General features: G+C 35.2%; 2 protein-coding genes and 1 long non-coding RNA gene across 4 annotated transcripts; all 3 read left to right on the forward strand.

Annotated features, from left to right (window-relative positions):
* Positions 1–2,939: 2,939 nt before the first annotated feature.
* LOC145603457 (uncharacterized) lies at positions 2,940–10,779 on the forward strand. 2 transcript variants are annotated; one of them, XM_081659370.1, is made up of 8 exons: positions 2,940–3,279; positions 5,014–5,302; positions 5,868–5,966; positions 6,139–6,756; positions 8,241–8,305; positions 8,395–8,753; positions 8,964–9,199; positions 9,350–10,779. In XM_081659370.1, the coding sequence occupies exons 2-8, from the start codon at positions 5,138–5,140 to the stop codon at positions 10,517–10,519; spliced, it is 2,712 nt and encodes a 903-aa protein (XP_081515496.1). In that variant the 5' UTR covers positions 2,940–3,279; positions 5,014–5,137; the 3' UTR covers positions 10,520–10,779. The 2 variants fall into 2 exon arrangements, with proteins under 2 accessions (XP_081515496.1, XP_081515497.1); XM_081659371.1 differs by having other exon boundaries at positions 2,940–3,162.
* Positions 10,780–11,314: 535 nt separating this feature from the next.
* Positions 11,315–14,504, forward strand: LOC145605139 (uncharacterized). Its single transcript, XR_014105007.1, has 3 exons — positions 11,315–11,383; positions 11,559–11,933; positions 14,306–14,504. It is a non-coding gene; the product is annotated as an uncharacterized LOC145605139 (long non-coding RNA).
* A 3,325-nt stretch (positions 14,505–17,829) lies between these two features.
* LOC145603716 (vesicle-associated membrane protein 721) lies at positions 17,830–21,506 on the forward strand. The gene is made up of 5 exons (XM_081659682.1): positions 17,830–18,233; positions 20,068–20,209; positions 20,294–20,414; positions 20,770–20,832; positions 21,062–21,506. Exons 1-5 carry the CDS (start codon positions 18,044–18,046, stop codon positions 21,212–21,214), a joined length of 669 nt encoding a protein of 222 aa, XP_081515808.1. The 5' UTR covers positions 17,830–18,043; the 3' UTR covers positions 21,215–21,506.
* The last annotated feature ends 3,577 nt before the right edge of the window (positions 21,507–25,083 follow it).

Consider the following 25,083-nt stretch of genomic DNA (forward strand, 5'->3'; position numbering starts at 1 on the left):
AATTATTGAGATGTTGATGGTTTAGTATATTTAGTATGTGAGCTATAAAACTATACCCCTATACAATAATCAATATGATAATATAGTAGGCTTCTATAATTTCATAGAATAATTCAACTTATGAACACAGTACTAATCTTAATCAGAAATAGAATATATATTATAATTAAAAATTACTCCCTTCGTCTCCAAATAATAGTCCCTTATGGCCTATTTTTAGTCCCAAATTGATAGTCCCATTTGCTTTTTTCAAGTACCATTAATATTAATTTTTTATCAAAATTTCCTCCAATTACAACAATATTTGTGCAAATTTAATTTTCCCATGTAAATTTTGTTTTTCAATGTACTTTTATTACTTTCTCTCTCTCCTATTTTACATACCCAATGTAAATTTATATTTTCAATGTAATTTTACTACTTTTATTTAAGTTTCTTAATTCCCGTGATTTTTGCCCATAAGGGACTATCATTTGGGGACGGAGGGAGTATAGTAATTATAAAGTATAGTACGTGACCATGTCTTCTCATACTATTCTTCAATATCATAACAAAATCTCATTTAACTAATATAACAAAATACATTTGACTAATCTAACACTCAAGTTAGGTCCATTTTAACTTATAATATACGAGTAGCTTACAAATATATCTGTCAAAAAAAAATAAAACTAAAAAAAAGAATAAAAAATAGTATACAAATATAGTAACTAGTCAAACTTGAAAACTATGTCACACTTATGAAGTATAAGTAATTTATACAGTAAGACACTACACTAATATTTACAAGTGGCTCTATCTTCAGCACTAAACAGAAATGTCAAAAGTTAATATAGGTCACTAGGTAGTGGTACTAGCCAACAATAAACCAATGCAACTTTGAACAGTGGCCAACAATAAGCCACATTATTAATACTCCTTAATTCATATTATAAGATCTTATACGTGATAGAACTTTTCCGGAATGATATCGGTATTGATTAATTATTATATTTGACCTAGTTCGACCTTACTCACTAGTTTGATCGAGCACAATTGTTTACACATAATGCTTATACATGAAATTATTATTTAAACTATTCTATTAATAAGCACACTTGATTTTATAAAATTACTATTTTAATTTTAATTGAACATCAATTTATAAGATAACATATGAGTTCTTCTACCTTAGCAAAATGATGTAATGATCAAAGTTAAAAGAAGCTCTAAATGATGCAGATCAAGTATTAATAATTTAAGATTCTTGATTAATTTCTTTTGGGATTTATTTTATCGTATTAATATGATTTATTCAGGATAAAGATTTGGAAAAATTATTTTTTTATTATTAGAGTGTTAGGATTTAATTTTATCTTTTAGATTTGTTTATCCTATCAAGCATGGGATTGTATGCCTATAATATATTTGTTTTTGTTGATGAGAAGAGAGAGATTGATTGAGTTTATGAAAATATGAAAATTGCGAGTTAGTTCGAGGGAATCAAATTATTTCAAAACGTTGCTTTTCTTTCAAAAAGATCCAAATTTACGTTGCTTTTCTTCTCTTTTAAGTCGAAAAGATCAAATCTTTATCGAATTAGGTTTACCCTAATTGCTAGTATCCCATATTGTGGTTTAATGCACATCACTAAAAATGCAAAAGGTTGATACTTGATAAGTGTGTAAGTTAATTTGATTAGAGGTAGTATAATATTAAAACTTATCCAAACATAACGGAACCACTAACGGAAAACTTAACCAAACAGAAGTACCAAAACCTATAATTTTACACTTTGATGGGTACCAAAATAAATAAAAAATTTTAAACGGGTGCGAAAATCCAATGAGGGTCATTTTCGAGGTACCAAAATTCAAATTTTCCTAATTCAAATGCAAACAAATTTAGTTTGTCGAAATAAACACACTTGCATGTGTTGCACATCTAAAATGTTGGTTTATTTGAAAGATTATCCACTAATATTATCATAATTATATTTTTCAAAATTTCTTCAAACAAAGTATCTAAAACAAGTCAAGGAGAACAAGATTACATATAAAAGAGAGAATTGGAAACAAAAAGGTCCAAACTAGAGTTTAATACAACTACACGTCTACACAAGTCATTCCATATCGTGCCAACATTTCTCATGTTCCATAAGTTGTGGTATTGAATTCATGTCATTTTTTCATACATGGAGTCTATACATAACCTAACCCAAGAAATTCTTGGTCTCTACCTACTTGAGCCTAACTTAAACTCTACATAGGGTGAAAAAAAAATAAAAAATAAAAAGGCTTGCTAAAAACAAAATAGGTGGAAACTCAAGTAGGTAGAGACCAAGAATTTCTGAACTTAACACACATGTTGTGCCATGCTAATGAGCCATTTTGAAAATAAAGTGCACAACTCCTATTTGACTAGCGTATGCATCTCTTAAGTCGAGCCATACTTTTTTTTTGGGCATTCCACCCGTTTCATCATTTGGGCTAATTAGGATTGGGGATCAGTTCTAAGTAAATAATGAGTTTCCAGTCTCCTCCCAATTGTTACGAGTAATGTGGGATAAAATACGAGTCTTCTCTACTAAATGCAATCTCAATCATCACTGCACCGATAACCAATTGATAGTCGAGCCATACTTGTGTCTAAATAGAACATTTATCATATCGGCCGTCCCATGTCCAGCTCTTGTCAAAACGCACAAGCCCATAGACATTTTGAGTAGTATTTCAACATTTTCACAGTCAACAATCAACATCCAGGCAAATGTTTGCAAATCTATCTTCTTTAAACACTGTTTCACACTTCCACACGCAAAGGAAGAAAGAAAAAGAGAGGAGAGAGAAACAAAATATAAGCACAGATTTCCCAGAAGAGAGAGAAACCTTGAAAAGAAACAAGTGAAACATGAGAGAGAAACATACACAATTGGGTCCCACTTTTTCGAAATGACGTATCCTTCAATATACTGGATACTACTCTTCTGTATTTTCGTACAGTACAGTATTTCCTTTTCAATTTTAGTTATAATAAATATATTAAATTAAATAAACTGACAAAAAATTAAATGGAATGTGCCATAATAAGAAAAGGAGTGGTGCAGTAGACAAACCCAAGAACTCCTTCATTACCATTTTAGAGAGAGAAACTACAACAGGAGGAGAGAGAAACTTTAAGACGGTGCTGGATTTTCTCTTCTTCTTCCCCAATTTTATTCCCCATTTTTGGTTTTTTATTTTTTTACAATTATTTAATTTTATTTTCTCTCTCCTCTTTATCTTTGTAGATTCTGCTTCTGTAAGTACTTTATTCAATTATTTTCCGATTTTTTAATTTAATTTAATTTTAATTATATCATGTTTGTTTTAATTTGTTTTGTTGTTGTTCTGTGTTGTATTATGATTGTTAATGTTGTGTTAATTTGGTGTTTGTTTGGGTTTGATTCTGTAGCTCATTTGTGTAGTTTTGAGAAATTTGGAATTGGGTTAGTTAGAAAGATGAATTTGAATTACAATTGGGAGGAAAAAAGTGGGTTTGAGTTTAATTTGGGAATTTATTGAACTGGGAGTTGGAATTTAATGATGGGGAATTAGAGGAAAGTATGAGTAAATTTGAGGTTTTTCAAGCATCAACATTATGTTTTATCATTTGCTGTGATTCTTGTGAAAGGGCATTATGAGGGTTTCAAGGATTTAGATAAAGTTGTGTCATTAACTATTATAGAAGTGTAGTTCTTGCTTCAAATTGATGATTTAATGAGGAAGAGGCGGAATTGTAGCGCGCCTCTTCTTCATCTGGCATGGCCTTTGAAGTAAATGACTTTGATGCTTGTGGGAATTTTTTGGCCCAAGGGTGTGGTATATGCCCTAAAGTAAAAGTTTGAAGATTTCGAAAGCTTCTTAGCTTTTAGCATTCTGTTTGATATACTCATTTTAGCTAGCATATGAAATTTTGGTTGTGTGTGACTGTGTGAGTTTCACGAGCTTGTGGTGAAGATAGCATTGTAAGGAAGATGCTGAAATGTGTGAATGCCGGAAAACATTTCTCATTTTGGCATGACCTTTTGGACGGAATGGCATTTGATGTTTGGGGAATGGTTTGGCCTAAGGATGAAGTGAATGCCTTTAGTTGAATAAGTTGGAAAGGTTCTTAGCTGTTAGTTCTCTTGATTAAGCTAGCTTATGAAGTTTTGGCGGTGGAGAACTTAAAATAGAGCTTGTGGGAGCTATTTATGATCGCCTCATTTGTTGTTTTCTCTACACAAGAAGTAATTGCCAACTAATTTATCTGTGCGAATAGGCTTTATCGATATTTGCTAATTTATTATGGCAGTGAAATGTTCGTTTATGTTTGATGTTTGTGACCTGCTGTGACATTTCTCATGTGCCCATCCACCCGACTTGTGAGGCTCCCTTTTTTTGCAAATAATTCTATGCACTGGTAAATAAATGAGCCATCTTGAGACTCTGGCACTGCAGTCTTGGTCTTTTCTCTTTTGGATACATATTAGGGCTATGCAATGCACATGGCATCAGTATGGTATGGAAAAGCTGAAAGAAAGGAGATTAAATATTTTGATGTAAAACTTGTTTGCATGGAATTTATATTTCAACATAGGAATCTTTTCTGCTGCAGTGTATCACCACTTCAATTTCTTTGTTTAACCATTTGAGACACTTTATATAGGTGTATACATGATTTATCAACCTATAATTGGCAGTAATGAGAGCTTTACATGAGTTATATCACTTATATGCTTTCCATACCTTGCGCATCATCCTCTTGCTGTTCTATTGTGATGATATAATTATTGGTTGTTTACCTCTGTGTTGACCAACAAATAATTAGGGATTCAGGAGTATACGGTTGTGCTAAGATTATACAAAACGTGCTTTTTGATCAATTAAGATATTGCTATCTGCTGTGTAGTGTATTTTTGCTTTTATATTTTAGTGATTTTGTTATTGAGATCCCAGCTTTGGAATTTGGCGAATCTTCTGATATCCTTGTGTTGACTTCTGAACTGTGCAGAATATTTATGGTACGATCATATAATGATGTGATTCCAAGTGGTACAGAAGAGCTCGGATTTGTTTACAATTTCTGTTTTACAGAACATCAGTTTTTGTGGTAGAATCTTGTGTGGAAAGCTTAGATGTCTATTGCAAAAGTAATTTTCACATATAAGCGGAAGCGCTTATCTTCATGCTCTGGTGTTGGGCATGCGGATGTCTCTGCTGATTTTTCTTTGGATGTTCAAGAGGACAAACATCAGGATGCCCCCAACGAGAAGATCAAGAGTCCAGAAAAAGTTTTAAAGGTGAGAACAACTGTTTTAACATGTTGGCTGATTTACGAGGCATTTAGATTAGTATTGTGTAATAATGAACTGGAAATTGGGAAAAGAAATTTTTATTTCAATTGTAAAACACGAATAGATTAGTGTCTTGCACACTTTCCTTACTTTTCCTTCTAATTGTTGGTATAAATGTTCATGCCAAACATTGTCCCATGTGTTTTCACTATTATGTATCTTGGTGAAATCCTTTAAGCTAAAGTACTAAACATATAGGTCCTTGGGCTATTCCTTGCTGAATAATCTCTTGGCTTAATGTTAGCTCTCAGAAAGTCAGAAGTTGGCCCATTGCTTCCATTTTTGCATCAGCAACTGCACCATATGATCTCTCATAAGATCGTCTAGGCTTCATACCTTTGTTGCTATTTATATCACTGGTGTCAGTGTGTCACTGTCTTGCTAACATCCTTAATGGTGTTTTGAAGAGGCTTATTAATGAAGGCATAATAAATTTGCCCTCTAACTGAAATATATTGCTTCATGTTGGAAAATGGTATCTTTTTGCCTAAAAGTCCAATTTTTCATGCAGAATTGCAAGAGTGTTAATTGCCATGACGTGGACTGCACTATGGACCGTCGAAGCTGTCTTGAACCCTCTAATAAACAGCACACAGATTTCCAGCTTCAGGTTGTTTATAAATTTCCTTTTGCTGGTAATTTATGTTCTATTAGAAATCATGATTTTCCGTTGCCTTTGTCGTCATTGTTTGTGTGTATGTGTGTGCTTGCCAGGGTAAGAAAAAGGGAAATACTTTTTTTTTTTTCTCTTTTCCTAGTTGCCTGACTATATGTGTATACAGCATGTCTGTCATGGGGAAGAAATGCCTGCTGCTTGTTTGTCTCCTGCACTCAACAATTCAAATAGACTTGGAGAGGAGTATGATGTTCAAAGATCTGATACAACCGACACTACAAAAACGGTACTTGCCTCCCATGAGTTGCCTGGTGACAAGACCTTCAAAACATCAGGCGAACATATTTCTGCTGAAGTGTCTCTAGGAGAAACCTCGAATTCCATTAAGAAATATTCTTGTTCACTTCACTCCAGCTATCTGGATGTTGAGCAATGCATGCAGGATGGTTCGGTTTCTCAATCAGTGGAGAAGGAATCTAATACACTTTCTAAACAGAGTGATTTGTGTAAAACCGAAGTTGCAAAAGGAAAATCTAGTGTACCCTTTCGTACTTTCAGTAGAAGGCTGAAAAGGAAAGCAGATGAGTGTGTTGCAGATATTTGTACCAAGTTCCCGTTTAGAGAACGAGACACAGTCATCAAAGAGTGTGACTCAGGGCCTGTTCCCTCTTGTACATGTGAAGTGGCATCAAAGGATAACAGTCTAGTTGAGAGATCTTTGGATATGAAAATCAAAAGCAATGATGTTGAAAATATGAATATGCCTTGTCAAAGCTGTGATAAAGTAAGTTCCTCTGTAAATTCTTTCTACATCTTGAAATACAGCCTGTAGGAAATCTGGATGATAGTAATCAATCTTATCATTGTGGTCATGGTTTTTGTTCTGGTATCTTTATGTTTTAGTTCAGTAGGTCATAGCTGTTTGTGGTCTATATAGAGAGGACTTGGTCATCTTTCTGAGAGGGATTGGCTAATTTTGTTTGTTTTATTTCTACTATCTGAAGCCCTGAACTGATTAGGGGCATATTTTCCAATTTGTGTCTCATTTTGTAACCCGCCTCTTATCGTTTTGGGCACATCACCAACATAAAATCAATTATGAGTAAATAACTAAATATTATTTGTGGATGTAGATGAAATGGCACAATTATCAATAACGGGACACATATATACTTTTAGTACTCCATTTCCAGGCATAAAAAGGTTATAAGGGTTTGGTGTTGGCCAGAATCACAAGTGGGTTGCCTTGTTTTTCTATACCTTTGTTCCTGTTTTTTTGCAAGTCAGACTATTTGTTGATCGTTGCTGGTTCGTGTGCTCTCTGAACCTAGCCAGTTGAATTGGTAAATAGTGTATAGCCTGGTGTTGTGTCAGGTACTCAGGTTTGCTGTCACGTCAAAATATAAACTATTTGATAGTTTCGTTACACCAACCATTTTGCTCTAAACGGACTGGAAAACCTGACACTAAAAACCAATTTGTTATATTTGAATATACAATACGTAACCAATTTTTCGTGTCTGGATTATGTTGTGTCATGATGTTTGCCAACTCATGACTTCTTGGTGTATAAAATTTTCAAGATTGCCGATTCTCTTAAACTAACTGCTGATTTTATGCTGCTTAGTGCTATATTGTCATGCCTGTTTAGGTTTTTGTCAATTCGGCTGACAAAGTTGTCACTCATGCTAGCTCCCTAATTCCACTAAATTACTTCTGGATTACTCCTATCTGGGAAGATTTAAGATCTACTTCCTCCGTTGCTATATACTTGATTAACATTCCTAAAATGGGAAATGTCATATTACTTGACCTTTACTATATTTGGCAAGCTTTTAGCAGACAAATTCTCTAAATTACCCATATAAAGTGCATGTGGAATTGTGGGACAACAATCGGTGGTAATAAGGTAAACCATGTGCACCAACTACAAATTCTCTCTCATCTCCAAAAAATGTTGCGCCAAAGGCTATGGGTCAGGTAAATAGAAACGGAGGACGTATATATTAGATATTTTAGAACCTAGACTATTTGTTTCTTGTGGGCCAGCCGTTTCATCTGACAACCTGAGGGGCTGAGGGTGTTTGTGAGAGAGGGTTGGAGCAATGATATGCTGGTAACATTGCTTTTAGCTGAATGTCTTTCTCTTAGGTTGATCGCCAGCTTATCCTGATATATTATACTTTCCTGAATTACATTTGAATCTTTCTGTTCATATCATGATGGTTTTAGATAGTGGCTAATGCTTTTCTACTAATTGTGTAACAGATCAGTAGCAATGAAATAAAAGATTCTTCATGTTCTTGTGGACAATCTTGTGCAGATAATCTGATGTATGTAAAATGTTTGTTATTCTTCATTTGTTCACTTCCTATTTAGAGCTGTTTTTGCATGCTTAATTAGCTGTAATATTCAATGGCAGCATGAGGCAAACTGAGAAAACAAGTAATTCCCAGGAAGACTTGGTTGTGGACACCTCACCTGATAAACAAGCTGCAGTTAAGACATCTGGATCGATTGCATCTGCATTTCATTATTTTGATGTGATAGGAAGTACTAGCCTTCAGAAGGATGATGTTAGGTGCTCATCATATGATGAAACTGAGGCCCCCTCCTGTAATTTAGCCTGCAAAACAGATGAGCTGCCTGTATCCCAACGTCGAGCTTCCAGTGGTGACTCTCAACTCACAAGTGATTCCTCCGACTTGAAAAATAGTGCTGCCAAGAGAGTGGAACATATGTGTGGTCGCTCAAATTCATTGGACCTCTCTCGTCCTCCTGGTACCTCAACCTCTTTTTTACTATTTTGTAGTACTGTGGATATAGGTCTAAATTCTAAGAATCCTGTCTGTTGATACTTTGGCTTACTGTAATACTTACTGGAAATTTGGCAGGTCTGTAAGCTTTTTCTGCATGTTGTGTTCTGAAAAATGGTAAGTTTAGATTAGGTTTGAATTTGAAGTTCCATGCTAAATTTGAATCTGTGTCCAGGTGCTTGTGTAATTGATTGCAACGTGGTTCCAGAATCTTATGTTCAAGAGGAGGCTTCAGATATAATTCAGGATTCCTCCACGGTCAGAAATAGTGAAAAAGTTGCGCAGGATGGGCATATGAAGAGCAAGGGTTTTGAATTGTTTGGAGATGACAGTGGTCAAGTGGATGATTCAGCTAAAGGTGTTCATACCTCAATCAGGACGAAAATTAAACCCAAAACCACTTGTCTGCAGGTTAGGAAAGGAAGAGTATTTCTAAAAAATATAAATTTATAAGCACTTCTCTTATTTGTTCATTTGTTGTTTTCTCTCCACACTTGTGTGCTCATCTGCTATTATGTTTCTAATAAGATAATAATGCCTGTCATTCTGCATTGCTTGCAGCTATTTGCAGAAGATATGAAAACTAGTCATATCACTCCGTCAAGGACTCTTTTTGAGAATGGTCACAGCAAAGCTCAGCAAAATGTTGCTTGTGTTTTAGATAGTCAAAGACAAGCTTCGACTGTACTAGGATCATCCCTGCCCACGGGGCCAATACATGAAGGTCAAACTTCCAAGGATGCCCCCACAAAACACCTATTCCAGAATTGTAATTTCAGAACCTGTGATTACAAGCAGAATCCAGTTCAGTCATTTCCTGACCAGGCATCTGTAAGACACAAATTATTACTTGATAGTATTAATACTAAAGCTACTTCTCTGAGGGGAAATAGGAACATCTCATTGGACAAGTTTGAGCCCTGTCCAGATATGTGGTCAGATGAGGAGTTGGATTCTCTTTGGATTGGTTTGAGGCGGCATGGAAGGGGTAATTGGCATGCTATGCTACTAGATCCAAGGTTGCGCTTTGCTCCATGGAGAACAGCAGCAGACCTAGAGGGTCAGTGGGGACGAGAACAGTACAAGTTGTTCAGTGGGCAACATATACCTTCAAGTAGAAACCTGAAGCCACAAGATGCTTACAACTTACACTGCCATGGTCCTGTTGGCTGTCATGGGACTGGTGTTAGGAGAGAGAATGTTGCAGCTGAGACTCAGCTTTCTCTAGGAGATATGTATGCTAAAAATGATGCTTTCTTTTCAAGAAACAGCCCTCTGAGTTATGGGATTGCTCAAGCCCATAAGCATGTAACTATGGCTAGTAGTGTTGGTAGTTACTTGTTCAACAATGTCCAGGCTAGTGTTATGATTAGAGGTGTATCATCTGATGTTCCAGCTATGGCCTTAGGTATGAACAATTGTTTACCTCATTGGCTTAAAGATCCGATCAGCACTCCCTCAAGGCCATTGGATCCACCTCTACCCCCAATTTCAACTCTTCCTCCAATGGGAGGACATCGGCTTGTCCATGCATTTCCAGAAACTGCGGGTACAACCTGTAAAGGGAAGAATCCAGTCAATATTAATCCTGCTTCTCTACACCCTTTGAGTCGTCAGTATGGCAACCCCTTGACTAATAAACCAGATTTGGCTAATAACCTCATCGTAATTGATAGCGATGCTTCATCAGTGGAAACAATATCAGATGATGCTAATATTAAGAGTAATTAGCGAGGAGATCATTGTAAAACCTCTGGCGGGATTTTGTACAAATGTGTTTTTAATGTACAGCCATGTATTCATAGAACAGTTTTTTGGGAACTGTTTGACCTTTCAGTTCCTGAGTTTTGCTCCCTGTGATTCTTTGTTGTGCGTGCTTGCTTTGTTGACCTGATATGCTTGCAGCTCAGACATGCAAAGTGTTGATTGATCTTCATGGCATTGCTGTGAGTTTTTATAATGCAAGCCGTCACTTCCATTTTCTTATGTAATGCTTCGCCATTGTAAAAGGTTATGTTGTGTGGCTTTGTATCAGGGGTAGCAATGAGTTTTATCCAAAAAAGAAACTGGGCAGGTAAAATGTGTTCATATGATAAATACATCAGAGTCAAGAGGAAACTTGCAAGTAAATAGAAAAAAGTTCATGCTAATTTTTTATGCACATAAGGGACTTGTAACATACTTCTATGATGATGCTGATGAACGACTTCACCTAAATGTTAATTGGAGTTGATGCATGCCCTATACTTTCTTATCTTCCCCTTATTCTTACCATATGTATTACTTCGAACAATATTGTATTGGATGCTCCCTAAAATCGCAAAAGGCTTAAATTTTAATGAATTTGATGTACGTATGAGATAATTTATTTCTCGTAAACTTAGTGATTCTACAATTTTATTTTACATATGCTCTCAATCTTTATCACTAAGCAGTAGGACCCCGGTCCGCCCAAAGCCGAAAATAACATGCCAAGCTGACCCTGATACATCCACAAATACTGAAATACTCGTAAAAAATACAGTATTTGGAAAATCTGCTTATAACCTTGTTTGGGCTAGTTTGTTATCCTAACAACAGACGAGCAGAACCAAGGTAAAGAACCCTCGCAACCTTTTCCTAAAAATCATCCTTGTAAAAAATTCAGCAAAAATTGAGATTTTATTTTGATTGTTTTTCATCTTACTTTAGCAAACAATCAAACTAATCCAAACCCAGAAAACTACCCTAAATTTTATTATTTTCGTTGATTATTTGGCTTGTTTTTCAGGAATTCATCGATAAAAAGAGAGAAAATTTGATGGGTTCAAGAGGAGTAATGAATATGGGCGCATTAGCATCAAGGGCAAATCGAATGAGGACGAAGCTACAATCAACATTAGAAGCAAGTGTTCTTGAAATTGAAGATGTTTCCCATCAACATGCTGGTCATGCTGCAATGAGAGAAGCTGATTACAGTGGTGGTGAAACTCACTTCAATTTGAAGATTGTTTCCCCTAAATTTGAGGGTCAAAATCTTGTTAAACGACATCGTATGGTGTATGATCTTTTAGCTGATGAACTTCAGTCTGGTCTTCATGCAATCTCTATCAATGCTAAAACCCCACAAGAAGTTGCCAGCAAATGATCAATTTTGAAGCTAATGGTAGTATGCTTGTCCTTTTTTTCTCTTTCATTGATATTGGGTTGTGTTTTGTTTTTGTGTTGAACGGGTGTATTGTATACAACATGTTTAGTCGCCTCAAATCATATACGAAGTAAATTTAGCTGGTACTTGTATATGATTTTGGGGTAAAGAGTTAGTACAATATACCTCTCTTGTACACAAGACCTAATTATGGGAAGTATGATTTTTAAATTATGCAAATTTCTGAAGAATAAAAGTTATGTTTTGAGTTTGTTGGGATTCTTTAATTCTTTTGTTGAATTGAGGAGTCAGTAAATTGCATTTAATTTTTCTTAGTCTTGGACATTAATTTGTATGAATTATGCCTTTAATTTTGTTGGTGGCCTGGAAATGAATTTGGAATTGATATGATAGCTCTATATGATCTATTCAAAGTAGGTGTTTTATGTTAAGCAGTTCTGTTCTGCTCTCTGTCGTTTTTCGTGATATGTAAGCTGGTGATTTGAAAGCTTTAAACTTCTGTTGAATGGATCATGTGATTGAGCTATTGCATTGGGTCATTTGAAGTGTTGAGCCAGAGTGTGATAACTGATAAAAAAACATGCAATTCTTTGCTTTACCTGTCATACTTTTTGAAGTGTTATCGTTGTAAAGGAAGGTTTTTGTAGCTATAGAAGTCATTTAAATTTCCATATCGTTATGTATGTTCTCCGTTGATTTTCTTTAGCTATCAGTTGTTGATTTACTGATATAAAAGTCGATTAGGACTTAAGGAGTGCCAATTGTAAGTCTTGCAACTCCTGGAATGTTCAAAACAATGGTGAATTGATGTGAGTATGTGACTGTACTGATGACAATATATTGATTGGAAACATTGATGATACTCATGGCCAACCAATGATTTTGTTCAGACTCCTGGCCCTCAGGACAGCAATTGTATGTTTCTTAGTAAAAGGAATGTTACGTAACAACAATAATTTCTTGCCCTTTGAATTTTTCGTCTTATTGCCAAATCTAACTTGCCATTACAATATCAGCAATGGTGAGACATGCCAACAATTTTGTGATCTGCAATTACCTAGCCTTTTAAGTTAAAGTTTATGTTCTCTGATTTTGGAGAACTGGGGAGCCTTTTTTTATCAATTTGATGCTTGCTATTCTTGCTGTTGGACATTGTGGAATGTGGGTATGCCGGTATGGACATTTTATCCATTATCAGCGTTTGTTGGTTGAGCAAAAGATAGATACTTTCTAGTCTTTCAACCACCTCTTCCTATTCAATTTCTTTTTCCATTCTATGTATCATTGTTTTCAGTCCATGGCTAAGAAATTATACCGTGTTTAAATAGCATTCAGTTTACATGTCATCCACTCATCCATATTACTCAATTGGGTCTTATTGGATCATTTTTTTCATGTTTACTACCATATAAAGTTGCGTTTCAGTAGCAGAATGTAGGACAATCAGGTCCCGGCTTTCTTGTGATTCTAGTGTTTGTACTTCTATGAATACAGATTTATGGTGTGTTTGGATTGAAGGAAATGGAGGGAAAAGGAAGGGAAGGGAAATGGAGAGATGGGGTATCTTTCATTTGGATAACAAATAAGGAAGGAAGAGAATTGGAGAGGAGAGAAATGGAGGGATTAAATTGTAGGAAATTGATCCCTCCAACAATGGAGAAATTTGGAAGGAAAACTCACCGTTCTTCCCTCCGCTCCTTTTCCCTCCCTTCCTCTTCTCCTCCTCCCCTTCTTTTCCTTCCTCCTTTATCAAAACACACAGTTAACTTGAGAAAAAGTCTCATTTTTTCACTTGGAAAAAAGTCTTATTTAGGGAGATTTTCTCAAAAATACATGCCTTAGCCTACTGTCAAGGTGTCAATTGTGTCTATCCCATGGTAAGTGGGACTCTGGATTTTTACTCAAGTGATGGATTTCTATTATGCATAGCCTTCCGCTGTCACATATAAGGCCATTTCACTTTTTCATTCTGTCTGAATTAGGCTTTTATAAATCTTATCATGAGCTACTAATTATAAGTAATCATTCTTGCTGTTTCTGTCACATGGGGCTTCAGTGCACTGGTTCTAGCTGTTTTTTTGCTTCCAACTGTTTCCTGATTGTATCTTGATAGTCCAGTTTGATTTTTACCCTTGATAATGCCCGCGAACTGCAGTGTCCTGATTTTAAACATTTTGCTTGATTCAATTTAGCATAAGCTTTACATAGTTAGGCATTGTGTCTTCGAAAAGTGTATCCTATATCATGTACTCTAATACTCCATGCTCTTATGTTATTGTCTTATTGATCAATCACCTCTGTGTTGGAGAGTTCTGTATAGATGTTTTTGCGTAGTTGGAATCACTTGTTTATTTTTTTTTGTTTGACAGTTGGAAGCAAGGCTAATTGGATTCAGACTCTAGTCCGACAGTGGGGCAATGCAAGAGAGTATCATTGATCTTTGTATGGTTCAAGTGACCTATCAAAATTTAAAAGCACGACTTTTGTTTGATTTGCTGAATGATTTGTGGTATAACCAAGACTTTAACTCATCTTAATCAATCTGAGGATTGTTGTTTGATTTGACTATACCCTTAGCTTATGTAGCACCTTTGTCGAGTTTGCCTGGCATTCTTGTCACATTATATTTGAAATGTACCCAGTGAAGGTGCATTACATAGTGATCATAGCTATTCAAATTCTGTATCTGAGATCCTAACGACGCTGATGGGAGAGGTGAGTCCCATACTCTTGTTGCCCATCCCGTGGCTATTGTGGCTTCTTCGGCTTTCATAAAGTTCAATTCCCCCTCCCCTATACCCATGGTACGTTTGGGTTGCAGCGGCCTTTGAAACGACAGTAAGAGTCAATTCCGTCCATAATATTTTGGCTTTGGCTTTCACAAAGGTCACTCATGGTTGAAATTTTGTGTAGATTGATCTTTGGAATCTTACTGTGTTTTACAACTTTGGGTATAATTCATTTATGTCCCACATAACAATGATGTCGACTCCAGAACTTATCAACAACCAATAAAAAATGTGGTTTGTTTTTGACCATTTTTAAATTGACATTTCACTGGTTGTATATGCAATCTATCATTGAACATCTAGATGGACTTATTCTTATCTGAAATACATTCCTGGACTTATATTTTAAATAGAAATTATTATCATTATCATAGACTATAACCATCAATTCTGGTCTTATAGCCTTATAGGCAGATAGATGTAGATTCCTAGTACTTTGTACTCGTATAGTCGTATGACATTTTCTTAAAGTACACCCGATTGTACTTTATACACGGTACTATCAAGGTATTTTTTTGCACATACTCGTATTTTATGAGCCAAAAAATGACCATAGTTGTACGTATAGTGAAGATCCTCGTAACCCCTCTAATCTACCTCAATAATATGCTCAGTACCACATTTAATACTTGTAACAAAAATCCGAAAAATTGTATTTGTAAGTATTCTTTGTTATACAAGTATTATGTTTTGAAATGAGAACATGAATATTGCTTAATATATTATTTTAAAAAAATAAAGAGGCTGCATATTTGAGACGTGAAGTTTTTTTACAAGATTGGGAACTTGACTTCATGTATATTGCATGCACATGTAATTTTTATTACAAACAAAAACAAATTCGGCATGAGCAACTTCATTATTTATATAACTCATACGTTGCATCAATTTATTAGCTTAAACTAAACTAAATGATGTAATTTACAAAATCTTATACTACGTATGAGTTATATTACGTTCAAACTTAGCAAAGAAGCAAAGCTTCCTTTCCAAAGAAAAGAAAGGTGGAAGGTGAAAATGTGGAATATTAAAGTACTATAAATGGAGTATGAGTTAGGTTAAGTAACGTTTTCTAAAATAAAACAGGATCCACTCTTAAAAGCTTTTATGCTTAATGTATAATATTATGAGTTATATTAATTGTATACTATTACACGTACTCTATATTTGTATTTTGTAAGTGAATCTGAATTTTGAAAGAAAAATGAAATTCGTCCTCAAAAAAAAAAAAAAAAAAAAAAAAAAAAAAAAAACAAACAACCTCATGTTACATACTTATATTAGTCCACAGTATAATGCAAGATTTAGTTACATTAATTTTGTCTTGCAAACTATATGTGGAGTGTATTTTATTAATACTATCAACTTATAATATGTACTATTAAATGTATACATATTACGTGTACAATAGTACATAGCAATTTTTAAATTGAGAACTCAATCTAATGTGAAATTATATTTCATATTAAATCAATAATGAAAGATTAGCTAACACATGTAGAGTACTTGTATGATTTTTGTAGGTAGGGGGATCCACACTACTACTTCCACCCATCGATTGTTGGAAGACTAAACACCAACAAAAGCCCATCTTACACCGACATTGTCCCCTTCACCCTTACTTTAATCAACTCCACACGCCCTACTCCCTATGATTATATTTTACCGTTTGCGTTTGAATCATGTACAAGTATATTTCTATACTACCTCCGTTTTTTAATACTTAACTTTATTTTTCATTTTTGGTCGTTTATAAATATTTGCTCTATTTTCTTATTATAAAAGTTTTTACAATATTTAATTTATTGTTATCAACTAGTGAAGCCCTATAAAATTATACTCCATATTTCATTACCTTCAGCTTCTCTCTCCTCCAATTTATCTTATACTAAGGGCATGTTCTCTTACGTTGAAATTCAGCTCAGTTCAGTTCAGTTAGCTCCCAATTTCCTTCTCTTATAAAATATTCATTTCATTTCAGTTCAGTTCAGTTCAGCTGAGTTCAGTTCAGTTCGGTTCAGTTCAGCTGAGTTCAGTCAATGAGAACAGGCCATAACCCCACAACCATTATATTTTATTACTTTTTTCAAATTCTCTTAAAACTCCTCGCATGAAGAAATGGAGCAAATATTTTAAAACAAAAGGAGTACATTGCTCTATATCAGTATATTATCGGAAGCTTAGTTATGCATTTAATGCTTATTTGGTTAGATTTTGGAAGTATTCCTTATGAAGTTACAATGTATGTATATGAAATTTTGCCACACTTTATTTGGTTGGATGTAGACATGTAGTAATTTCTTTTTCACATAGGATGTTTAATTCACCTTAACCTTAAAGGGGCAAGGTAAATTTCACTTCCTATGTTATATTATCAACTTATTTAGATTAGGAAATGAAATTTGTGGACGAATGTAATCCCTAATAGCATTGTTGAACTTGCTTTGGCTGTTTTTTTCTCTCTGAGTAGCCTCTTGTGGGTTTGTTTCAATAAAAAAAAAAAAAGGAAATGAAATTTGTAATCTAAACAACCACTTAAATTTCACATTATTTGAAAGAGAGGTAAATGTATAAAAAAATAATCGCCATTAAAATGTTTCTAATACGATAACACATGTAACTTCTAAATTTTCTGCGTAATCTCCAGTTCTCCTAAGCTTATTTTTTCCAATTAAAATGGGCTAAATTTATTTTTATTGTTCTTTTACGAATGATTTAAGTCGTAATTCATTTGATTCTATATCTTTATATCTACTAAAAAAAAGTCCAATCCAATTTTTTCTACATTTAGATTCTAAATTCGAAAATTTGAAAATAAAGTAATCTATGGGTTCGAAGTTTGATGAACAAATTATAGATTTGAAATTAACATGACTCGTCAACAATAATCCCTCGACCCTCCCCACCAAAACGGCGCCGTCTGGACCCAAAAATCAGAAAATGCCTTCTTTGCTTATCTCACTCCTCCCTAATACTGGATTACTGGTAATAAAATTTCCATAATTTAAGAAAAAAAGTAAAAATGAATAAAAAATAATAATTTTTAAAAAAAAACAATTGAAGAAAAATTAGATGCCTTCAAAACTCAAAAAGTCCCTAAAATCAAAAAATAAGGGTTTAAATTTCCAATCTCCTTCTCTCTCTCTCTTACCCTTTCCTTTCTCTCTCTAAAAGTCTCAACCATCTTCTTCTTCAATCTCTGCAAATTTCTTCATTTCTCTCTCTAACTTCATCTAAACCGTACTGGGTATTTCGTTCCTCACTTTCTCTCTCTAAAAACAGCAAAGATCCGTGTTAGATTGAGGAGAGAGAAAGATAATGGGGCAACAAAATCTGATCTACAGTTTTGTAGCAAGAGGTACGGTGATTCTAGCAGAGTACACGGAGTTTACTGGTAATTTCACAAGCATCGCATCTCAATGTCTCCAGAAACTTCCAGCTACCAACAACAAGTTTACCTACAACTGCGATGGTCATACCTTCAACTTCCTCGTCTCCGATGGCTTCAGTATGTTTCCCTAATTCTCTTTTCTCTCTCCCCCTTTTTTCTGGGTGTTTTGTTCGTTTTTATGTATGTTTGGTGTGATTGTTTGAATTGGTTTTGATCTGTTGAGTTTTGGGGTTCTTAGTGTTGGATTTGAGCTGGATTTTTCTTTTGCTGAGTTTTTAAAGAGGAAATCTGGGGTAATTCTATGGAGTTTTTTTTGTGGGTTTTGGATTTTGAGTGAAGGGTGTGTGTTGGATTCTTCGATTTGGGAATATTTGATGTAAATCTGATGTATCTAGGGTTTTCTGGGTGTTTGTAGTTCTTTTTACCTTGAAGTCGCAATTGATCTATCGGATTTCAGATTTAGTTGTTGTCGAAAACTGAAGATTTTGCTGTTTGATCTAGTCATGGCCGATGATGTTTCATTCATATTGTGGGTTAGAGCTGCGGTACTTTTGATGAGGGCCTTCTTATGAGGGGATTCCAGATGGGATTTTCTATGTCCAAGTAATTTGGGTATGGTTTGCTTGAGAAATTGGTAATCTAGATTTGATGCCAATATTTGCTAAAATTGGGAGTTGAAGGTGTTTTTGATGTGAATTTTCATCTTACCCACTTAGTTATGTTGTTTTTGGAGTTTAGGCTTTAGTGGTGCTTGAACTTGAGATACCAAAATTGGTCCTATTTTGAGGGAGGGAAAGGTTGCTAGTTTGGGATCATTTCGTAAGTGAATTTTGAATATAATGTTGTTCATAGCTAGAAAAAATGCTTTGGCTTGGTACGATTACGCAGAAATAACTTGCTCATTGATATCAGCAATTTGTGCATGTGTTCTGAATGAGCTTGAGATGGCATTGTTTGCTTTAGATTTTTTCGAGGATTAGAGGGAAGCTGGTATAAGAAGAAATGGATTGGTTGTTAATCTTGTTGTCTTCAGGTTGTGGTGTGTGAGCTGCTGTATATTTTTAGTGCATACTAGTATTTTTGGGAAGTAAGCTGAAGTGTGGCAACTTGCCTCTATTATTTCTCAAGGATTTGCTAGGCCCAGTGGCCACTAGATGGTACTATTATCTCAAAGGATTTGAAATATTTAGCTCTTGGGTTTCCTTATTACCTTTTTAGACTGTAGGAGTTTTGGTGAATCTATTTTTAGCCAAAGCAATTGCTGTTAGTACTGCTTGCTTTCTTCAGTTAAATGAATTGTTGAGTATTGACTGAAACTTGTCTACACTATCGTTTGGCAATCTGGTTCTTCCTGGATGAGACTTGGGGTTGGGCGATTAAATTTATTTTTCAAAATAGTCTGATAGACTTTTGGGAAGATCTTAGGCTTCTTTAAGTTTTGCAAAATTTCTTTTGCTATATTCAGTTAGTTTTGAGCTCTTGCTAATGCATTAGGTTGGACTTATGAGTGATGTATTGTAATGTATCTTTGAAGTACGTGTACGATAAATTCCCATCATTGCATGTGCTGGTCAAGAAGGTAAGTAGTTTTCAGGAACCGTCTTGCTTGAATGAGTTTTAAAGATGGTGGAGCCTGTCCTAGAGCCTTTGAAGGGTCATTCTTTCTGTATGTAGATATGAATTATTAAGCTAATTAAGCCAATAACATGCAAGTTGAGAACTTGAGCCTACTATCTTTATGAAGGGGCTTCTTATGCGTTTTACTCCTTAGACCCTCACTTCAGAATTGTGATATAAAACCATTGCATGTTTCAAATCTAGCTTCAGTTTTGTGTGTGTTTTTTAATGGGGCATGGAATATCATATTGCTGCTTCTTATCTAGTCTGCCCACATTATTGTACCTGTTACTCTGTTAGGGCCTGAAATTCACCCATATTTTGGATGTTGCAGCTTTTTGTGTAGTTGCAGTTGAATCTGTTGGAAGGCAGATTCCAATGGCATTCTTGGAGCGAGTGAAGGATGATTTTAACAAAAGATATGGGGGTGGAAAAGCTGCTACTGCACAAGCAAAAAGCTTGAACAAAGATTTTGGGTAGATTTCTTGTTCAGGATATTTTCATCTATCTCCTGAATATTAGGTACACTGTACACATGCTAACATCTGTGTGTTCATTAGGCCTAAACTGAAGGAGCACATGCAATACTGTGTTGATCACCCAGAGGAGATGAACAAGCTTGCGAAGGTGCAGGCTCAGATATCAGAAGTCAAGGGAGTGATGATGGAAAATATTGAGAAGGTATAACCGTATAAGACTTTATATGATTATTAACATGTTAATGGCTGGTGGCAGTAATGGTTTGGGACAGGAACAAATGGTTTGAGTTTGATTTTCTTCATCGTTGTGCTGTTGCTTCTATACCTTGTCTAGAATAATGGCATGGAGATGATGTAGTAAAACTGGTCTGTAAATCTTATTGTACTGTCACATGGTATACTGTATGACATATTACATTGGACACGATTGTTGCTCCCAGTTGAACAATTTTGATGCTGTGGAATAATTGGGCACGTTATATATACTAGTATTTTTAATTTTTAACTTGTGTTTGCTTGGAACTTGAACGTTAATCATTGCTTTCCTTTTTGAACAGGTTCTAGATCGTGGTGAGAAGATTGAGCTTCTTGTTGATAAGACAGAAAATCTCCGTTCACAGGTTGGTGATAGTTTTAACCCTTTCAATCTAATGTCCTAAAACTACATTTGTTGATGCAACAGTGCTACTACCCTTTTGCTAATGGGGTGTGAAGGGCTACTACCCTTTTGCTAAAATGGGGTGTGAAGTATACTGTAAATTGTTGATTGATGTCTGAGTACATTCTTTAAATTATCCTCGTGTAATTTTGTTTCATTGATGATTGTATTCCTTCGTGTATTTTATGTAGGCACAAGATTTCAGGCAACAAGGAACACAGATGAGGAGGAAGATGTGGCTTCAGAACATGAAGATCAAGCTTATCGTGCTGGGTATCATCATTGCACTGATCCTTATCATAGTGTTGTCAGTTTGTCATGGCTTCAATTGTGCGAAGAACTAGTTCACTAGTTCCCTTTATTACGGGGGGAGGGGTTTTTGGGGTGTTTTGGTTGGAAGCTTGGGTGAAATATATTTGCTATAGTCGGTCTCGAATACATCCGTTCCTAATGTTGATTTCCATCTTTATAATAGTCCAGACTTTTTAACTGTTCTTGGTAGAATCTCGCATTTATTTGCTGGCGCTTTGGAATGTGAATGCTTGTATTCAGTTCCAAACTGTGGTGTGTATAGGTCTTAAGTATAAAACGGGAATTTCGTATCGTGGTAAATGTATGCCTTTTTTTGTATTAAAAGCTGCGGGTGAAGCGCTGGTCTTATTCATCTGTTGATTACGATTACGATTTTGGTTTAAAAATTCATATGGATGGACTTCAAAATTTCTCTACATGATCACGGAATATCAATATTTGTTCACAGATTCAACAACTTCACAACTGTCTTTTAAAGACTTTATAGGACACTTTTTTTCTTCTTTTTAGTTCATTTATTTTTATTTAATGCTGTGATGGTTGAAATTCTAAATACGGAGTATTGCTTTTTCATCTGTTGTATAAACTGGTGATTGCTGTTTCCATTTGCTTTGCTCTGCTTTCATATTCAGCAGAAATAGTCGCATAATTTTGTGTTTTCATTTGAACTCTCTGAGAAGTTACCAAGTAGTATTATATTGTGTTTAATTTTAATCTTTCTGAGAAGTTGCTAAGTAATTGCATCATACTTTAAATTAGTCTAATGTAGAGTCGATGCATATTCCTCCACTTTTGCCATTTTCTGTCAAAAAAGAACTATTCCATGCATCACATAGGCTAATAATCCGTATCAGTTACTAAATTATCAATCAACCATATTTACGATTAATGTGTTACAAATAAGTCTTTTTTATTTTGTTTGTTGTCTACATAATTAAACCAAGATAACGCATTCTACCCATGAAAGATACTTTGTTACATTGTCTAGCTTAAGGCCGTTACCTGTTTGGAAGGATATTACACATGCGGAATAATGTGCTAACTTTGAAACCCTAGGGGGAGGGGGTGCAATGAAGAGATCAAAAGACATCAAAGAGATCATTAGACGTATTTGAATATTAGAGAGGTTAAGAAAATACTCCGTAGCTTTTATTTATCCATTACTTCTAAGTAGTACCATAGCACGTCATGATTAAACCATATGTACAAAAGGAAAGATGAAAGCAAATAAAACAAGACAAACCAGCAAAATAACTAAAGCAAGTCCCTTCATTCCCATAAACTTGAAAATTTGTTATTATCACATATCAGCCCCCAATCTTGTCAACCCAAGTATTAATGGTACATCCATTCTTCATCATAAGATCATCAGGAGTTTTAGCACCTGGAACCTCAGCTTTACCATACACGAAACGAACAACTCCATATTCAAGACCAAGGCGGTTGCAGTAGTCGAGTTTTACGTGACATAAAGGAAAATCGCGCTTCACTCTGTAGTAAACTTCATGATCATCCCCTGCTTGAACTTTCAAACTCACTAGATTTTTTGCTGATTCAAGCTTGACTTTGGTGGCTGAGTCTTGATTGATGTGTTGGATGGGTGGAGTTCCCATTTTTTTTGGCTATTTGGCTGAGTTCTTGTGAGTAAGCTGAAGAGAATGAGTTGGTCCATTATATAGGGCTAGCTTGATTAAATGCTACTACCAAAGTATACAGAAAACTATAAGCTTTTATTACTACAGTTTTCCTATGCATTATGATTAATGAGTAGTTAACACAGTTTTAAAATTCTTAACGCTTCATCTTAGTATCTTACACAGTCCAAATTCGTTTTATTTATGGGAACTTTACGAAATTCTTGCTGATTACTTTAAAACCCTTCAGTTACATGCTCTTTCAGAGTAGAACGAATTCAGCTATTTGGAATTAACAAAGTTTAATGAGACCATTGGTTATCCTAGCTATCCATTTCCAACTTAATGCCATTTTAATGTATCTATCGTTTGTTCATATGTGTGGCAAAACTTCAAAAATCCTTAGGAGCTACGATCAAGAGCTGTCAATTCGGGTATTCAAGTCGGGTTTGGGTCGGGTCAGGTCAAATTAGATCTCGGGTTAAATCACAATCAGTTTATCATGTCGGGTCAATCTAACTTCAGATCATGTTCAGGTCGGATCAATTTCAGTTCAAGCTATAACGGATCGTTCACCTTTTTGGATATAGGTCGGGTTCAATTCGAGTTAAAATCAGATCGGGTTCAATTTTAGGTTCGGGTTGTGTTGATTTGGGTTTGGATGGGTGCAAGATGGTACATTTGGGTTCGGGTTAGTGTTGAGTCGGGTTTTGGTTCAAGTTCAATTCTAATAAATATCGATGTAGCCAAGTTGAACTATATAATTACGCCTTCCATAATTTGATTAACTATCATCAAGATTTTATTAAACCTATATACAAGTAATAGAGAACAAAAGGTATATAAGCTGAACAACATATTTTATTAAATCAGATTGAGGGTTTACATAATTATACCATTATATAAGATGAATAAAAGGTATATAAAATTTATTAAACCTTCCATGACTCGGGTTCATGTTTTAATTAGGTCGGGTACTAGTTCGGGTTGGATTAAATCGGTTGACGGTCACAATCAGGTCGGGTGCAGGTTCGGGTTCAGGTTATAAAATATTAGATCAAATCGGTTTTCGGTTAAGATCAGGTCAGGTTCAAGTCGGGATACAAGTGACTAATTTCACCACATTGTTCGAGTACAAACAGGGTTTAGATCATTGTCATTTAAGGCCGGGTTCTCGGGTCAGGTTAGTTTTTGACAGCTCTAATAATCAACACTTTTTGAGGAAATTTTTAGGTTTGGGAGCCCAGTGGCAAAAAGTGTTGAGACCCTAGGGGATATATCTCGGGGTCATATAATGCCGTTCGAAACCATATATGATCATTATATATTGTCATAAACGGGTAAAATAACCGTTAAAGGGCATATTAGATGGTTCCACCTACCCAATTAAACTCCCGCATGGTATAAGGGAACACGATAAACATCTCGTCAATTTTTATTTTCGGGCGAAAAAAGGTCAAAAAATTACAAAATCAAAGGCTATAATCCACGCTTTTTGAGGAAATTTTGAGGTTTTGGGGCTCGGTGGCGAAAAGCCTAGAGAACCTAAGAGATAAATCTCAGGGTTATATAATGCCGTTTGAAACCATATATGATCATTATATGTTGTCATAAATGTCCGTGGTAGGCTTGAGTTTACTAATTCAGTGCAAGTTGCGAACGGGTAAAATTACCGTTTCAGGATATATTGAATGGTTCCACCTACTCAATTGGACTCCTGGAGGGTACAACAGAACATAGTAAACATCTCGGCAATTTTTATTTTCGGACGAAAAAAGGCAAAAAAATTAAAAAATTGAAGGCTATAATCCACGCTTTTTGAGGAAATTTTGAGGTTTTGGGGCTCGGTGACGAAAACCCTAGAGACCCTAAGGGATAGATCTCGGGGTCATATAACGCTGTTTGAAACCATATATGATCATTACATGTTGTCACAAACGTCCGTGGTAGGCTTGAGTTTACGAAATCAGTGCAAGTTGCGAATGGGTAAAATGACCGTTTCAGGACATTTTGGATGGTTCCACCTACTCAATTGGACTCTCGGAGGATATAAGGGACCATGGTAAACATCTCGAAAATTTTATTTTCGGGTGAAAAAAGGTTAAAAAATTACAAAATTAAAGGCTATAATCCACGCTTTTTGAGGAAATTTTGAGGTTTTAGGGCCCGGTGGCGAAAAGCCTAGAGACCCTAAGAGATACATCTCGGGGTCATATAATGTCGTTTGAGACCATATGTAATCATTATATGTTGTCATAAACGTCCGT

This window comes from Chenopodium album, chromosome 22, assembly GCF_948465745.1.
Source record: "Chenopodium album chromosome 22, dcCheAlbu1.1, whole genome shotgun sequence".
Classification (NCBI taxonomy): domain Eukaryota; kingdom Viridiplantae; phylum Streptophyta; class Magnoliopsida; order Caryophyllales; family Amaranthaceae; genus Chenopodium; species Chenopodium album.

What these genes read in the sequence shown, in the direction of transcription:
- LOC145603457 (XM_081659370.1), top strand. Translation starts at nt 5,138, where the DNA reads ATGTCTATTGCAAAAGTAATTTTCACATATAAGCGGAAGCGCTTATCT. An exon ending in CTTGTCAAAGCTGTGATAAA is followed by an intron (nt 6,757 to 8,240) that starts GTAAGTTCCTCT and finishes ATTGTGTAACAG; the next exon opens with ATCAGTAGCAATGAAATAAA. An exon ending in TCTTGTGCAGATAATCTGAT is followed by an intron (nt 8,306 to 8,394) that starts GTATGTAAAATG and finishes ATTCAATGGCAG; the next exon opens with CATGAGGCAAACTGAGAAAA.
- LOC145603716 (XM_081659682.1), top strand. Translation starts at nt 18,044, where the DNA reads ATGGGGCAACAAAATCTGATCTACAGTTTTGTAGCAAGAGGTACGGTG. An exon ending in CCTCGTCTCCGATGGCTTCA is followed by an intron (nt 18,234 to 20,067) that starts GTATGTTTCCCT and finishes TGGATGTTGCAG; the next exon opens with CTTTTTGTGTAGTTGCAGTT. An exon ending in CAGAAAATCTCCGTTCACAG is followed by an intron (nt 20,833 to 21,061) that starts GTTGGTGATAGT and finishes TATTTTATGTAG; the next exon opens with GCACAAGATTTCAGGCAACA.